Below are 18,884 nucleotides of genomic sequence, written 5' to 3' on the forward strand. Positions count from 1 at the left end.
CCTTACCGGGAAAAGCCAAAAATACAAACAACAACACTTGCATCTACTTACCATAAATTTGGTGTCATCACCATTGCAGTAACATCATCTTCAGATTTCCTGTTGTGGAAGCCCTTGGCTGGCCATACCACCAGATATTTACCCCTTCTTCCTGGTCCAGAAGACACCCTCCCATTCCAATGTCAAGAAGTTGAGATTAAGGGTCATCAGCCTGCATAATTTTTCTCAGGTTTTTCTTGCTGTCAGAGCCTGATTTGGCCTTCATGGAGTACACTGGTTGGCACAAAACCAGAGAGGGAGTGACTGAAGTTAAGTGCCCTGTTGGAGACAAATATATTTTTCATTCCACTTTGTCTAGGTTGTTGTTACATGTCTGTGATTAAGACCAATGTTCTGCCTGAGCTCACTTTAATTCTAGGACCATAAAGTACAGAGTAGAGTTGCTTGAAAGTATTTAGAGAATTATAAAAGACTGATGTTGCCCTGTGAGCATTATGACAACTGTCAAACATGTGGAGTTGGATTTTCCTCACAAAAAGCAGCAGCTTCCAAAGACAATTACGGTACCAGATAAAAAACTATGCTGAATAGTCCACTTGTTATTGTTGAAGGGTAAGAGAGACACATTCATGGTCCTCCTCCCAGCCTCAGCCCCAATCCACCCCCAATAATAGAAGGTGCATCCAAGGCCTCTGGTGAGACAGTTAAGGAAGTAACAATACTTGGAGAACAATGTTCACAAGGAGCTCTCTTATTTATGGAAGGTATAAATCATGCTGGAGTGAATGAAAATGGTTTACACTGCATGAAAACAACGACAATGTTAAGTTTTTTTTTCCCCTATAAATGCATGATATCCATGTCACTGATTAAAATGCGATGACTTAATAAAAATGTTGAAAAACTGACACAGCGATGGGAGAACAAAGAGGTACAATCAAAGACAGAGCCAAGATTTTACAGAGTAACAAAAAGGCCTAGTAATGATACCAACACTAAATACCGTACTTAGCTGCCTCTGATCCACTGGCTTCTAAAGCAAGTTACAGACTTAAATGCAGGCAATGAAAAGAGGCAAAGGGCCCAAAACCAGCAAGTGAAGGTGGGACAGTCTCTGAGCACTGACTCAGCTCCCTCTATTAAGGTGAAAACCACTAGGAGCATGAGTAAAAGCCGACTTTCCAGGCTTGAGCTTAGATACAGACAAATACAATGGAAACTCAAATGCCCTCATAGAACCAGTAAATGGAGGGGGGGGAATCAAACATGAACTGCTCTTTTCTCAAGAGTACATTACCAGGTTAGTGCCTCCCAGCTTAATTTCACAAGTCCAAAGGCAAGGTCTTGGACAACATTTCGCTAGAGGAAAGGTGATCCAAGATAGGGAAATGAAATCACCAATGAAGCAGTGAAATTAGAAGTTGAATCAGCCTGAAGGTCTTACATCTGGCAGCCAAGTACTCTTGTCACTTTTATACTTCTTTTTTGGATCCTTGGGCAAACTCTTCAGTCATTCCTTACACAGGGTCTCTAATCCTTGCTAGTCTTTAAACATGGATGAAGGCCTCAAGCTGGTCTCCTTACCATAACTCTCAAGTGTACCTCATTACGAGAAATGTTACTCATTTGGGGTCAAAGTGCATATTCCTCAATGTTCCACATTGAAAGAGTGTCACACATTCATTGTTAAGCATTTTCTAACTGAAATTCATGGAAATTAGAACTGAATCATATCAAGCCATTAAAAGAACTTTTCTATAAGCAAACGTAACACATTAAGGGTCCTATGGGCTTCATAGCTGAAGTTGCTAGTAAGTTGCTGGAATGTATTCCATATTTTGTTCATCTTTTCCATATTCCGAGAGGAAGTGTTCCTCATTCTGGAAAGAGAAGGTTGAGAGCTATGCTCCTTACTTATGATAGATCATGTGGTTGCAGCACAGGAAGTGGCATTACCCATCAATACTATAAACCCTTCTTAACTAAGAACGTGAGCAGCTCTGGAAGTCCTGGGACAAGAATACAGTATCACACGTCACTTGAAGGAATTCCATTTGGACAGAAAGTGAGAACTTCAAACTGCACATGCCTGAGCCACATAAAATGGATGCTGCGCATGGGCCAAAGAAGCATACCTCACAAAAAAACTTCAGATGTTTCAAAGAGCCATGTGATAGCATAAGTGACAAATGAGTTTTATCCTCTGTGAAGTGTTATTAAATCATTTATGTTACAATAACTGTTTAGAGAGCTTGAAAACTTCATTTAAATCTCTGCAGGATACTGTACTTGACTTATCTGATTAAGAAAACCTTTTTCTTAAATCAATATTCTGACATAAGGCAGACAACTTCAATGTGAATACAGACCACCACATTCAAGTTTTGTAAGGTATATAAAATAAATACCAAAATGACGACTGAGAATACGGACAACATACCAGTTTGACAAATCCATTCTGGAGTTCTGCCAGCTGCTCCTTTAACTCCTTGTTCTGAGCCAGTGCTCTACTGATAGTCATCTTATCACTCTGCATATTTTCCAGTATTTGCTGCCTATCCACTACTTCCTCGTTATATCGTTGGACAGTCTTTTCTAGTTCCAACAATCGCTCTTCCTGCTCCTGGTTAAGACGACTTAGCTGTTCATTATCACGAACCTATGTAAAGGTTAAAAATTAAATAAGAATACTATGTACTATAGCTCACTGCCAACACAGTGAGAAAGACTTACACTTGGTAACTACCTGAATAGTAAATATTTAATAATAATTTATTACCAATTATTTCTAATTTGTTACTTCTATTATCCAATTGTACAAATCGAGGACGAACCTAGCAACAGATAATGGCATCATTCAGCTGAAAGCTAGCACTTACTAGTGGCTTATTCCAGGCGACATCTGACCTCAAACATAGCAGAAAACAAGATAGTAATGGGAAGAGAATTAAAGAAAATGAAAAGATAAGGAAGAAAGTGGTTATGTAAATGACTTCAGAGTTAAGTGCACCACAAAAAGCAGAGAATGTTTCACCTTTAGGGCTCTATATCAGGAAAAACAAACATGGAAATGGAACAATTTTACATAAAGACATTAAGAAAATGCCTATGTTAGCTCTATGGAGCAAAGGAAAGAAGACCCAACAGAGATCAGGTGACTCGGGTTCAATTAGTGAGTCCAGTACCTGAGGAACTGGCAAGGGGGAGACAGGAAAGGTAGTGGTACTACCGGCTCACCTATCCCCCAGGAGGGTGTCTTAAGCATAAGATAAAACTGGTGAAGATAGGGGTATACATCCTTAGCTTCCAAACAGTGGAGAATGCACTGACAAAATATTGACCTTAATGTCCACATGCCATTGCACACCTTTGTGTGTGTGGGGGGAGGGGGGCATAAAACAAAAAATCCCTACTGATACAGGTAGGGCACTGCACTGAGATACCTCAATCTCCTCTTAGATAATACAGGGAAAGTAGGGGATTAGGTTGTGGGGGGGGGGGGTTAGGAGTTATAACCTGCACCAGAGACTGAGGATAGGCATCAGTGGAAGCTTATGGTCTTCTACACAGGGGCCACAATTTAAAAGCAAACAAAAAAAAAATACTTGCATGCATGACACTTATAATACAATCACCTGAGGTAGCAAAGCAGGTGTAAAAAAAGTGTTAGAACACATTTAAAGGTAGTAACTGCCATACAACAACAGTGGACAATACTAATAACTAATGGTTCTACATGTGTTATAGTTACTTATTTTAGTAGTCTACCAGTAAGAAAAAAAAATCTCAGAAAGGGATAATTAACAAAAATAAGTAGCGAGTTAAACTCTACAATGAATGACCATGGATGGGGATAATTAGAAAGCCAATCACAAAAAAAAAAAGAATATTAGACTGGCAGCAATCTTTCCATGCCCTGGAGAGTACAACTTTTAAACACATGCGTTTAATATCTCCAACTCACTTATGGCAAAGTAATGTTTGTAAAGTTATGGATTCATGCTACATAAAAATCACAAAAATAAATATTACAAAGTAGGGAAGTGAAAAAATATATTAACTACATGAAAGTCCCTTAAAAATGTTAGATCCTTTCACTCATGCCTTTCTGATATGACCTATAGGTCCTCGAGCTGTTTAGCAGATCCTAACTAGCAGCGCAGTGCTCCAGCCTCAAGCCTCTTAAGAATTTTCCCTACCATAATGCAACTGTTCCCCTGAACACCTCAGATCTTGACTGGTACCTGAACAGCCAAGTATCTCTTACTCTGTCTAACGAGGAATGATATTTACTAAAAATGTTCCTACAAGTCTTACAACTGGACGACAGGGAAGGTGGGTGGGTTGTCATATTGGGCAGTGAACTGAATGAAAGGATCAAGCATTACAGTAAGTACAAAACTTTCATACCCTATTCATTCAGGCAGTCCAATCCAAAGTATGGGTAAGCATCCCCAGCTACAATTAGCTCTGGGTGGTCTCAATACAGGACACCTTTCAAGAAAGTAGCACCAAATAATTCTCTAGCCCTACAGTAGCAACAAAGTTTGCAATGTTTAATGAAAATATGTACAGAGGACTAAGTGGTAGCATCACAAATGTCACTTACTGCTTATGACCTGAAAAAGGCTGTGGCTGCAGTTACTACTCTGGTAGAATAAACCTTCGGCTTGCAAGGTAAAGTTTTGTTTTGCTTAGCATAAATGAGGGTGATACGGTTTGACAGCCATCAAGAGATAAACTTGTTAGGGGCAAAGGAAATGATCTTACCTATATTCAACATACTCATGCCCATAAACTCATCTTTAGCCCCTTCATCTCTGCCCCTCCCTTGCCTCCAACTTCAAAATGCAACTACCCAATAAACTTCTAAGATCCAGTAACCATAACTTGCTTGAACTGCACAAGCCTGCTCGTCCTCCAGGCAAATGCCTACTATCCTTTTCCTTAACTCACCTCTGGAACTCCCTGCCACCTCTCATTCGTACTACAGACAAACACACTACCTTAAGACCCTGCTTCATTCCCATCTCAAAACCATCTGGGAATGTTCCTGCTCTCATCCCATGACTCACCTCTTTTTTTCCCCACTTCTCACACTCCTTTACCTCTCTTTTCTCTTCATCATACTGAGCTTCTCTGACTTCTACCATCTTCATTTCTGTCATTTACTCCTACTCCTGCTCTATTTTTTTTCTTACTGTCCCACCCCTTCTTATATTCAACAATTAACATCTCTTATCCCCCATCCTACTTTAACTCTAAGATTTCATATAAAACTGTAATGCCAACCCTGTGTTATTTCACATTCAAACAAATTTAACAGGAATATGCACCACTGGCTTTTGGCTTTTTCTTATTTTAATTGACCTATTTATGTGTTGTGTGTGTAATTTTACCTTTTACTTTTTTAACTGAATTGTCACTGCAATCGCAGATTTTTTATCATGTTATGCAATACCACCGTTCTTCAATAGTATTACATAAATGTAAATGCATTGTCTTCATATTATATTACTTTTCATGGAGCTTTTCTCCCAGAGTCTCCATTGAAAACAGGCTCTTCTTGGCCCAGTGGGCTATCATGGTAAACAAAGTGCAAAATAAATAAATTTAGACCCATCCAGGTAGAAGTGCAATTGTCTATGAATGTCCAAGGTATGCAAGGTGCATTCATACTTCTCAGAACAGTCGAATGAATACTGAGAGATGCAAGGATGGAGACATATTGGCTTCCATAGTGACCTTTCACAGAACATTGGGGTCAAGTCCTGAATGCCTCCCCTATCTTTACAGAAAAGTAGACGATGAGAGGATGAAGTAAGTGCTTGAAGCTCTGATGCAACAGCTTCTAGGAATATAGTCTTCCAACAGAGGAACTTCAGCTCTGCAGAAGAAGCAGGTTCAAACAGAGGTTTGGTTAAGGCTTCCAGAATGAGATACATGTCCCATGGAGGTAGAGGGTCTTTAATCAGAGGTCTAATTAGAAAGACTGCTTTCAGAAAGGTCTTGCAAATCTTGTGTGAAGTGAGAGAATGAGCTTTTTAGACCAATTTCAAAATATGAAACTGCCACTAGTTGGACCTTGACCATTAAGTAACTGGAGCCTGAATGGAAAACAGATACCAGGAATCATAGGAAATCTGGGACAGTAGCAGAGAAAGCATCAGTGTTCTTGGTTTGGGTTCTTTAGCCCAGAAGACAAATCTCTTCCACTTACTTTTACATATCTTGCTCCTGGAATCCTTTTGGGATGCTGTTGAGATGCTAACCACATCTGCATTTATGGATTCTTCCTTGGCCATCACTGGAGCTGGAAACCCCACGGGTTAACTTCAGAATAGTGATGTCCAGATGAGGCTTCCTGGAAGGGTTTACGATTACATCCTAAATGGATTCTAGGAGGCAAGGGGGCTTCCCCAAGATGGGGCTACAGAACAGGGGAGCCAAATCTGCCTTGGCAAGAAGAGGGCTATGAGATGACTATTCCCTTGAACTTCCTTGCTTTCAGGAGAAACCTGAGTATTGGAGGAAGAGGAGGATAAGCATAAAGTAGCCCTGGAGGCCACTGCTTTGACAGGGCATCCCTTGCTGACTGTCTTGTCAAGGGGAATCAAGGCAAAATATGTGCTGCATTTGTTGGTGTGGGGAGTGATGAAAAGAATGCCACAGCAATGAAAGATCTGGTTAGCCACCTCTGGACTGATCAACCACTCGTGAGGTAGGAGGGGAGTCCTGTTGCATTTGCCTGCCAGACAAGTGAGAATCTCAGGGATGTCTATTACAATGAGAAAATGGTGCGAGGTCATCACCCTTGCCAAATCTTCACTGCTTCCAAACAAAGTGATTCCAAACAAAGTGATTCCTCCTTCCTTGCTGATGTACCAAACTCCTACCATGTCCATTTGGATTGATATCAGACCTTGAGAGACGTGGTCCTGAAATTCTTACAACACAAGGTGGATCGACCTCAAATGCACTGTGCGTGAATTTGCATCCAAGTCCAACCATTAACCTTAGACCATTATTCCTTCGTAATGCCCCCCACACAAGGGACGATACATCCGTGGTTACTGCTACTACCGCTTTTGGGGTTATGAACGGTTTCCTCACAAACACCCATTAGTGAATAGAGCTACCAACTCAGGTGAGATCTGCATAAGTTTGTACACTCAATGGTTTTGGAGACGGGGTGTAAAGCACTGCCACCACAAGGACTGGAGGAGCTACTGTAAAATTCTCATGTGGAAACACTCAGCCCTACAGCTCCAGATAGAGATGATCTGAGCAGAAAGGCAGCTAGAATCAAAGTTTGGAGTTTTTCCTGCACTAAGAAATATATGGACTGGGTGGTGTCCAGAAGGCATCTTAGAAATGTGATTACTCAGGAACCAGACTGGACTTGAGAAGGTTTGACTGTTTATTCCTATGGAATTACAGAAATCGAGGAGTTAGTCTGTAGCTTTGATGAAGGACTCCATCAATGAGACAGTTACGAGCTAGTTGTTGAGGAATATCTTGTACCCCTTGAGTCACAGGTGAGCTGCTACGATGGCCATGCTTTTGGTAAACACTGTGGTGAGTCTGAATGGCAAGAACTTGAACTGGTAATGACTGGCTCCTATCTGAAAATACAGAAACCTCCTTGACCCCCTTGTGATCTTTATGTGAAGATAAGCATTGTGAACATCAAAAGAGCAAATCCATTCATTTTTCCTGAGACAGAGTAAAACTGATTCAACTTTGACCATTCTAAAGTGGGTCTTGCAGACATAAGTGTTAAAGTGGCTGAGGTCCGGGGTTGGCTTTAGGTCTTGAGTCTTCTTCAGAACCAAAAAAAGTACAGCTGTGTTACACTTATTGTAACTGTAGATGTTCAAGTAAATCAGTGTTGCAGAACTGATACTAGAGACTTCCTAACATGCAGAAGTGCATGACATGCCCAGTTTCCACAGTCATCATCCATAGCCAACGGGCATCAGGTCAGGCTATAAGAGATGCATCTATCAGGTCCTTTCAGGCAGTGAATACTTATCATACATTCAAAATAGGCTAACAACCACCTGGGTCTTTACAAGCCTAGCTATGCAACCCAAACCAGAGTTCCTTGGATGCCTTTATGGTGGGGTATATTAGCAAAGAGGTAGCTAGGGCTTAGGATGGGTATGTAAGTTGAGGATTAATTTACTTACTGTCGAGCTCTGTCCAAAGTCATGGGGGTCAGGCCATGGGTGAATTTGTGATTTTCCACCCAGTACTCAAGTTCTCTCGAACAAGGTCAGGGATGAACTCTGTTTCACACAGATAGGGAGCTTATCCCATACAGCAAGGATCCTTTGAGATGCATACTGGTCCCTCCAGCAGATTCTATTCATGATGCTGGCAAAGTTCAAGTCCTTTGATCTAGTGTTTCAGGTGTTGCTTGTCTTGTGGATGCATAAAAGATTCATCATATGCTAGGCATAGATGGTCTCTTATTAACCTGTAGCAGACTGAGTACAGAGATAGGACCCCAAGGCGATCTCTGGAGGATGGGGTATTTATGTCCTGGATTCTCCTGGTGAGGAACCTTTGAGGGATTTCCAACTGCTTTAAGTTCCTGACTAGGTACATGCCAAAGGGGCACTGCACTCAATGATGCATCTGATAAGGGATGAGTACAAGTGCTACTATTACTTCCTTGGATCCTGACTTAGAGTTCTATCAGTGAGCTAGCCGGCAATCCAGCAAATTATGTACGGATTTATGCTTAGTTCTGATAGTACGTCAACAATACCTGAGTGGGGTATTGTATGGAATGCCTTGGTCAGGTCAAGGTAGGCAGCATGCACTGTTTTCCCCTCATCCATAGCCACTGCGACCCTCAAGAAGTCTACCAGGTTATGAAGGTATGACCTTCCCTTAAAGCCAGCCTGGGATGGGCCCAGTGTCTGTAGGTTGTCAATGTCCTTGTTGATCATTTCCATGATAATTCATTCCATTCGTTTGCATATCAGACTTGTCAGACTGATGGGTCTGTGGTTTCCAGGATCAGTTGATGGCCCACACTTATGAAGAGGGATGATCACTTTGGCCCTCCACTTGGCATGCAACCTGTTTTGAGGCATTTACGAGTGCCTCAAACGGTTCTGCTAGGTCATGTTTTAGACTATTTACAAGGCAACTGGGGATATTGTTAGGGTTCACTGAAGCAGTGTTTTTGGGCTTAGCAAGTACCTCCAGACTTGCTCCCTGTAGACAGATGGGGGGGGGGGGTATGCTAGAAGGAATTTCACAGGGTAAAGTTATTGCTAAAATGATCAGCCAATAAAGTTACTGTGTCACCCTGGTCACTGAAGGTTGTGCCATTTACCACCAGTTCTGCACAATGCTGAGTAATACCTTTAAGATTCATGATATAGCTGAAGAAGGCCTTGTGATTGTCCTTAGCCTGGGGGGCTATCCTGACCTTATAATTAGCCTAGCTGGACTTTATTAGACTTCTTAGTTTCATGTCAAGTTGAATCCGAGATCTCATCTCTGTGAGAGTTGCTCTTTCTGATTCTGGCCATCACTGTTTTTTTTTTCTTTTGATATACAGCCTGTTAAGGCAAGGATTCCACCAGTATGGTTTGTTTTCAGTGTTTGAACTGGGCTTACCTTCTGGCAGTTACGGCAGCCTCAATGCAATCATTTACATATTCGTGCAGGGTTTCTATACATAATTCTGCCTAGGTAGCTGTGTTCTCGGAGTTTGGGGAGCCATAAACTTTGATAAACATTCACTTAATAGGATGCAGTTTACTTTAGTAAAGTTCCTGTTATGGGTTTAGTTAGGTTTTCCGGGTTGATTTTTATTCTGAGGTCGACAGCTTTGTGGTCTGATTTCACTAATGATGATGTGACATGGAGGGATCCAACATTCTCCCATGTTGGTGAGTAGTAGGCTCAATATGTTTGATCCTCTGGTTGGACAGTGCACAATCTGGTCTAAGGTGTTTGTCTTGATAAAGTCCAGGAAACATACCAGTAAGTTAGAGGAAGTGTACGTTTCCCAGTCCAAAGAAGGGTAATTTAAAGTTCCCCATGAATAGGGTATTTGGTTGGATGGTGTCTCTTGTAGGTCTAGGTAAGAGTTTTGAGACTTCATATAGCTGGCCAGTACATTTGCTGCTAATGTACATGGAGAAACCTCCATCTTTTAGCCCCTGTCTGCACTGTTCTTGGTCTAGATGTGTGGAAGACACAGCAGCCTTCCACTGCAGGAGTACCTTCTGTGGCATTAAACCAAGTCTCGGTAACAGCACAGATGTCTACATTCTCCAGTGTAAGAAGAGCTCGTAGGCTGTGGAGTTGCTTGCTTAGGATCCTAGCATTCAACAGTACCACCTAAAGGTTGCTTTAAGTTCTTTTTTTTGCTATGTTGGTTTGCTATGTTGGTAGTTTTGTCATTTCGACATTGCCTAAAAAAGGCTGTAAGGGGATGGATAAAGTTTTAGCAAATATCCGAAAGCCCGGGGGTACAGGTACATACCATCCTTGACAAAGTATGTCCTTCCATGTGTATAGATATTGGATTCCTCTGGAGTGACACCAGAAACTAAGCCAATTATTAAAATCAATAATTTTCTGTTCATGCTGTGGCATCATCCTTAGTGAACTTAAAATGCTGTTCAATGCAATGCACGCACTTGTCTGTGACGTATATTCAGAGAGATCCATGTCATCTCTTCATATAGTCCAGTGAGGTATGTCTCAGGTCATTTTCACCCTCATGGATGATAATAAAATCATATTGGTACCTGTGGTTCAGTGACTTGAGTGCATGCGTGATATGTGGACCTTTGCTCCAGATAGGCAACTGTTATCTTCTCCTTGTCCAGCCTGGTGACAGGAGTATGCGTGTCATACAACAAAATGTCATGTTACAAGAGTATTAGGTAAAGTGTTTGCTTGCCTTATGGACTTTGTTCTTGGGAATCATTGGGTGCAGGCTTATGTGTAGTGTTAGGTGTTGCTTTTGGTGTGTGAGTTAGTGATTGCTGGGAGTAGGTGTTGCAGTTTGACGTGCTGGGAGCAGGTGTTGCAGTTTGACGGCTTAGGAGTTTTTTAAGGTTTAGAGAGGTTTCTTTCAGGTGCCTCAGCATTAGAACGTGTGTGTGTCTGTGTGGATATAGTGGGTGGGTGTGTTTTTGACATCCTTGTTTGTGAGATTTTTGCCTCCAAGGAAGTTATGTATGTACATCTCTCACACACTGTTAGTTTATTTAAAGAATAAAAGGTTGTCCGAGTACTTGAGACAAGAACTACATTGTCTCACTATGCCAATATCTACCAAAATGGCCACAGACACATCAGGAAACTGCAAATCCATGTTGTCAGCACCTATATTAGGGTTGGGCTATTATGGCTTAAGGTCTTGGTTTTACAGGGGTCACCTGAGAGGTGTCTAGTGTGAAGGCTAGATGTTAGATAGTTCTATGAATTTAGTACTGTATGACAGTATCTAGCTGCCCTAAGTGTAACTCCATGCAAAGCCTTTCTGTGTTACTGGTTAAAGTGCCAAGTAGTAGCTCTCTAGGCTTGGTACTATACAAGGTAGTGCTAACCACCACTGAACAGTGAACAGCAAAAAGGCACTTAATTTACAGCAGACAGAAAAAGCTGAAAACTCCCATGCATCCTGGCCAATAAATGACTACACTTTATAAACTCCCTAGAGGGCCTCCCAACTCAGAGAGACCAGATAAATACATTCTGCCACAAGATGGATGATCCTGGAACTCTGCAATGTAAAAACACAACAAAAGTAGGTTTTAAGTGCAGATTAACACACAACTAAGTCTGTAAAAATCTCTCTGGCTGATGAAACAATCTCACTTTAACCCTCCCTTTGTGCTCCTCAACAAGGACTGACCAGACTACTTTACTACTGCCACTAGAATGAATAGCAGTCCCAGTCTCCTTAATGTAAAAACACACACTTGATTTGCCAAAAGTGAAAAGGTACCAACTAGCTACAAGTGATTGTCGCTTTAAGCTCCTGTGTGCGTTTCCCAAGCAGACCGGGCTACTTTTCTACTCCCACTAGAACTGCTGTCACAGTCTTCTTAAAGAAAAAACAAACTTTATCTAGCCAAAAGTGAAAGGTATCAGAAACGAATCAAGTAACTAGCTACAAGTAATGCTCACTTTAAGCCTCCATGTGCATGTCCCAACTTGGACAGAACAGGCTACCTTTCTACTCCCACTAGAACAGCAGTCCCAGTTTTCTTGACATTAAAGGTCATTTCTAAGGAAAACAGCAGTCAAAGGGAAGGGCCTTCCCAGTTTCTTCGGTCAGTAACCAGCAATACATGCAGAGGGAATAAGACTGTAAGGATCCTATAGGACCAGGAAACTCAAAACGTTACAAGTTAAAAAAAAAAAAAAAAAAAAACAGAAATAAGGAGGGTGGTAAAGAGCCAAATTCAGAAAAACAGCTAGGCCCATCAGAGAAACCAACAAACAATGCAGACTGTAAATAGTTTTAACTTCAGATAAACAGTAAAAAAAGCACAAAACTGATTTAAATGGTACAATAAGTGCAACTGTAAACGTACTTAAAATTTACTTCTCGGAATGCAAAGATGTAGACCAAATGCTTTCTATCTAGCTTGCAGTACTCTCATGTCTGATGCTTGAAGACGGCAGGACCCTACAAGATGTCACAATGTAATACAGGGATAAGAAAAAATTCCAGCTATAGTATAGAAGTAGGAGTAGGCAGGATGTTGGTGTGTAAATCACTACCCACCAAAAAACCTACCCCCAGTATGGGGGAGAGCCTAGCAGATAGAGAGGAAGGGTAGGAGTTTGTACTGCAAAATTAATCTACTTGAACATCTACAATTATGTTAAGTGTAACACAACAAAGCTGTAGTACTAAGACTTGGGAGGATTCCAGCAGCTACAACCTGGGTGTCAAGGTTTCTGATGGACCCTGAGAGAGCAGGTATTATAGGATGGCAGTAGCAAAACTTGCCCTATACCTGGAGGCATTCCTTAAATGTTAATGTTTAGTAAAGGTGTGGAGAGATATCCATGTGGCAGCTTCCAGGATGGCCTGGGTAGGGACAAGTTTAAGAAAAGCAGTGGTGGCTGTCCTGGATCTGTTGGAGTGGGCCCTGACATGGCCTGATAATGGCTTACCATGATGGGCATAACAGAAGCAGTTGGCTATCCATTTAGACAGTCTGTTTGGAGACAGATCTGCCTTGTTTTTCTCCTGTAAAGACCACCAGCAGTTGATCTGCCCTATTAGTGAAATTTCTCACGCCAGGTAATACCTGCTCAGTTGGGTACGCATCCTGGGAATGTAGAATTTGGCCAGCTTTATTCTGTGCTTTGAAAGAACTTAAGCAAGTGAATCTCTCAATTCAAGGAGAGTTCTAATGCTACTTTTGACATAAAAGAAGGGTTAGTGCTAAATGATACCCTTTTCCTGTGAAATACAATGAATGGCTCATTGCAAATCAGGCCTTCTAGTTCAGTTTATAGGATCCTACAGACCACCTTCTCAAAGTCAGGAATCCCACTTGGCTTTCCTGAAAACATTGGAGAACACTAACATCTCTCCGAACACCATTATATTGGGCGACTTCAACTACCCAAACATAGACTGGGAGCATTACTCAAGCCTCAGCACCTTAGCCCAAAGGTTCCTGGAATTTATAAACTCAAATGCTATGGAACAACTAGTCACCACTCCCGCAAGAGGGGAAAACATACTAGACCTGATCATTACCAACATGGGGACTCTATGCTCCATACCAGAAGTATATCCCTCATTGGTAAGATCAGACCATAAATTAATTTCACTGGATATCCACATCCCGACCCCACCCCCAGCCCAGAAAACCACAGTGAAAAACTTCTCAAAAGCGAACTTCACACTTCTCAAAACTGAAGTGGAATCCTTCAAGGCCCCAGGGCCAGTGGAAACTATGGCCCAAACTGCAGAATCCTATATAAACGCATTCTACGGACATCTCCAGGAATGCATGGATCATGCTATCCCAAACAAAATCGAGACCCAATCATCCAAAGGCAGGCATCCAGTCTGGTGGACCCCAGCCATAAATAAACTGTACAACAGAAGGAGGAAGCTACTACATGATAGAGCAAAATCCCTAAAAGGGAAGGCATCTCTGATCAGTACTAGCAAAAAATTACGATCCCTCATAAAATCCTCCAAGGCCAGCTTCGAGAGAAAAATTGCACAGGACACTAAAGACAATCATAAGGCTTTTTTCAGTTACGTTAGGAACCTGGGATGCAACTCCCAGACTTGTTCTGAGTTGATTCAAAAGAAAAAAAATACACTGAACCCACAGACATCGCCAATATCCTGGCAGACAGGTTCAATGCAAACTTCTCCACCCCCTCCCCTCCCCCCCCAAAAGAGCAAGTATCTATCCTGGCAAAGTGCAGCTTCAGAACCATCTCTGATGCTCAGGTGAAGGCCACCCTCTCCAAAGCAAAAAAAACTGCTTCCATGGGACCAGATGGCATCCCGGGTTGCGTCCTACATTAACTCCAAGAAGAACTAATCCCTCAAGTAAAACTGCTGTGCAATCTCAGCCTCACTACAGGATATGTGCCCAAAGAATGGCGTACAGCAACAGTGGTCCCACTCCACAAAGGTGATGCCTCTGCGGACCCTGGAAACTATCGCCCCATAAGCCTGACTAGCCTAGTATGCAAGGCTATGGAGAGGATCATCATGGAACTCATAAACAAAGACATTGGGGGCCTACAGACACTAGATCCTACCCAATTTGGCTTCAAGGGCAGATCCTGCCTTTTGAACCTGGTCGACTTCTTCGAAACAGTCAACAAGGCCATAGATGAAGGGAAGGTAGTCCATAAAGCCTATCTGGACCTCGCAAAGGCAGTTGACACAATACCCCACTCGGGCATCATAGATAAGCTATCCAGCCTAAATATAAACCCCTACGTCACAAGATGGGTCGCAAACTGGCTCAAAGACAGAATCCACAGAGTAAGAGTTGCTGGAGCCATGTCAGACTCGAAACCGGTCACAAGTGGCATCCCACAAGGTTCTGTCCTGGGACCTCGCTTGTTTGGTATTTACTTTTCTGAGGTACAGGCCAATGTGGGAGGACTATGGCTCACCAAGTTCGCAGATGACTGCAAACTGGGCACCATAATCGACTCTCCAGCTGACACAAACATCCTTCAAAAAGGTCTCACAGAGACAGATAACTGGTGCCAGAGCCATGGTCTAAAGCTAAATGCCAAAAAGTGTATAGTCATACCCTTTGGCAAAAACAATGTGCCCACAAATTACCACATAGGCGGTAACCCATTAAGTACAGAGAAAGTAACTAGGGATCTGGGGACCCAAGTTGATAGCAATCTCTCCTTTGACAACCACATTGCCAAAGTGGTTAGAAAGACCTTCTACATAGCCCACCTCATCATGAAAGGATTCACATCTAGATCAAGAGAGGTAATCGTGCCCTTTTATTCATCCCTCATCAGGCCCATCACAGAATACAATGCCCCCTTTGGGATGTACCTTACCTGACACCTGCAGCAATTAGAAAGGCCCCAAAAGTACCTCACCAGGAGGATCAAGGGACTCAAACAGATGCCATATGCTGCTCGGTTAAAAAAACTCCAGCTCTACTCAGTTGCATACCGCCTACTTCGAGGCGATCTATGCCCGACATATAAAGCTATGTCCAACCCAGAATTAATGGACATGCTCCACCTCAGTAAATCTAAATCCCTTAGAGCCACGCGTTCGAGGGACTTGAACCTCAGCACAGAAATAAATAGAACATGCTGGAGGGACAGATTCATAACTCAGAGGCTCCCTTCGCTCTGGAATAGAATTCCAATTCATGTTAGGCAGAGCACCTCACTGACTCTCTTCAAGAAGAATCTTGATGAGTGGATGGGGGATCGTAGGTTTGTCCTGGGGATTACTTCCGTGTCACTATTAGACAGAGGCACAGTAAACTAAACTTTAAAAAGGGCACAGTATACTCAAATCAAGGGGTGGCGTAAACCAAACTTAATCGGGCGAGGCTTATAAATGCCCCAGGGCAGACAGCCTAGTATGAACCTATGAACCTATGAAAACCACCTGGGCTTAGGTGATAGCTATTAGTAGGGTGGTCTTCCAAGTGAGCATCTTTAAAGAAGCAGAAGCTGCTGACTCAAAAGTGGATAAAAAGGTTTTCTAATACATAGTTTAATTCCCAGGTGGAGACATGGTTTCCCCTGGGAGGTTTGAGATGTAAGGCCTTTTTAGGAGCTGTTTCAGGTATGAGTGAGAATAAATAGGAAGTAATGAGTCACACAGGTAGAGATGGCATAAGCATGCACCTTGATATTGGAATAAAAGTCCCCGCTGAAACAATCCAGAAAGGTACTCCAACACTAGATTAATTTTCGCCTTGCATCAAAAGGAAAACCTTTTACATTTGGATAAGTATCACTTTCTGTTGGCCTGTTTTCTTGCCTCTCTCTGGAAACATAGTACTGCTGTAGAGCAGTTTACATTACTTGGAGTCAAAAGTCAATCATCCAAGCTATTAGTCTGAGGGTGATCAGTTGAGGATGAATGACAGACCACTTTTGCTGAATGAGTAGATCACCTGTGGAAGAATGTAATCTCTCTTCTTGCTGAGAGTGAAAGAGAGAGAACCAATGTTGTCTTATCCAGATTTGGGCTATGTGTATTAGTCTGACCTAACTTTCATCAGTAATCTGGTAATTAGAGGTAGTGGTGGAAATGAAGAAAGAAAGATGAATGACCATTTAAAGGAGAAGCAGTTCACTCCACATGTCCCTGACTGTATTGTTCTGGAGGGGAACCTTTATAATTGTCTGTTCTACTGACGGGCAAGGTCTATAATGGGATGACCCCATTAATGAGCGAGGTCCATGAAGATCTCCCTTTTCAGCATACACTTTTTGAGGTCCAGAAGATCCCAGCTCAACAGCCTAATAAGGTGTTGTTCTAGCCCTGGATGTAGGATGCTATGAATGTCAAAAATAAACCCTGTGCCAAAAGCCAAAATTTTTTTCAAGACTGCATAGGGGGTAAGAATGAATTCCCCCTTGCTTATGTACCTCATAAATAAAAGTTATGTACTTACCATAACGACAGACCCATATCTCAATTTTCATCCAGGTCAATACATGGGTTGTCGGATCTGATGGGATCTGACCTCTGCACCAACTCTGAAGCTTCTTTTGGTTACAGGGCTCGGATTCCTCTCCTACCAACAATTCCCTGCACTCCACCCTAATACCTCAGATGGAGTTTGCCACCATGTAGCACAAAACCTACATCTATGTACATATGGCAATAGTAGCACAACAAATAAAGAAGGGGAGAGAAGATAACAGTCGGAGCAGGACTGTTCACAGATAGGAACCAAGTGTTAACCACCCAGTCACCCCAAAATAATGTGCATCACTACAGGGAGGGAGGTGAAGACTGGGCAATATAGGAAAACCATGTAACTTGGACTATCCTCCCTTCAAGTGCAGTCCTAGATAGGAGGTATTCATGGTTACTACTGCTACCGGTGAGTCCATGTGAAAGGAGGAACCTTTTACCACAAAAGATAACATAATCCACCAGGCAATGTGTTATTTGCAGATTTGAGAAAGTCCAGCTTTCAAATGTAACAAATGTTTGTTCTGAAACCACTATACTACTAGGGCCCACTGGAGTACACACCTATGGTACCTGGCTAGAAGAATCATCAGTATTGTAGAAGTCATTAGACTCAACAGCTGTAGATCAGTTTCAAGGGGGTGAAGGATGACGCATTTGCCTCGCTACAGAGAGCAACAATAAAATCCTGATTTGGGGAAGGCTGGCAATCTATGGCTGGTATCGAGATGGCATCCAATGAACTCTTACCTGTTGTGTTGGTATTAAGGTAGCAGTCGGGAAAATCACTTTTATCCTTAATTTCTGCAACTACTGGAGCACTGGGTGTAGATGGTGTAATAGTAGAGGCAGCAGTTAGGAGCCAGTCACTGAAATGGGGGAAAACATGGATCCCTCGCAGAAGCAGGTGCACTGTCAACACTGTCATGATCTTGATGAACACCTTGGGGGCTGTGGTGAGACTGAAAGGCAGGGCAAATAGTAGTAAATGGCTCCCAGCTGGAAACAGAAATCTCCTGGAGTGTTTCTCTATATTCACATGGTAGTAAGTGTCCTAGAGATCTATTGAGTACATCCAATCGCGCATCCTCAGCAAAAAAAAAAAAAATATGGACTGAAAAGTGACCATCCAGAGTTTTGTCTATTTCACAAACTGATTCAGGTGACTGAGATCCAAAACTGGTCTTAGCGCCCCAGTCTTTTTCAGTACTAATGGAAACCTTGAGTAGACTCTGGATTCTAACTGGTCCTGGGGGATTGGTTGGATGACTCTTTCTAGTAGCTTTGAAATTGATACTACTGCTGGTTCCCACTGACTGGGTGGGAACATTGGTAATGTTCCTCTTTTTCTGAGGAGGAAGGAAAAACGGAATTGAGTAGCCTCTGGTAATTATCTTTAGCACCCAAGAATCTGAGTATATCTTGCCAGGCTTGACTGTGTAAAGAAAAGTTACCCCCCCCGACTGTCTCCCGTGTGGGGTGGGCACTGGTAGGGCTGTTCTGAGAAAGGACCCTGATTGTGCTGTCCACCTCTGCCCATTCGGTTAAGTCCATTAGAGTTACCTCCACCTCTGCCAGGAGGAGGACCATCTTCACAAGAGTCTTGGTAACAGCTCTTGAGATTTTTGGAATCACATGTTCCTTCCTGTCCTACGATTCCCAGAAAAGGATCATTCAATTGTGTAGAAACACACTCCCACAGCAG

The 18,884-nt window shown here is 42.4% G+C and overlaps 1 protein-coding gene across 1 annotated transcript in view; it reads right to left on the bottom strand.

Annotated features, from left to right (window-relative positions):
• Nucleotides 1-18,884, bottom strand: part of GOLGA2 (golgin A2) — a 1,989,954-nt gene that overhangs the window by 899,205 nt on the left and 1,071,865 nt on the right. Inside the window, exon 19 of the mRNA XM_044058153.1 lies at nucleotides 2,441-2,659. Within this exon, the coding sequence (XP_043914088.1) occupies nucleotides 2,441-2,659 (219 nt within the window). The remainder of the gene's footprint in view (nucleotides 1-2,440; nucleotides 2,660-18,884) is intronic.

The sequence above is a fragment of the Protopterus annectens genome, chromosome 16.part0 (assembly GCF_019279795.1).
Source record: "Protopterus annectens isolate FY-2018-M chromosome 16.part0, PAN1.0, whole genome shotgun sequence".
Classification (NCBI taxonomy): Eukaryota; Metazoa; Chordata; order Ceratodontiformes; family Protopteridae; genus Protopterus; species Protopterus annectens.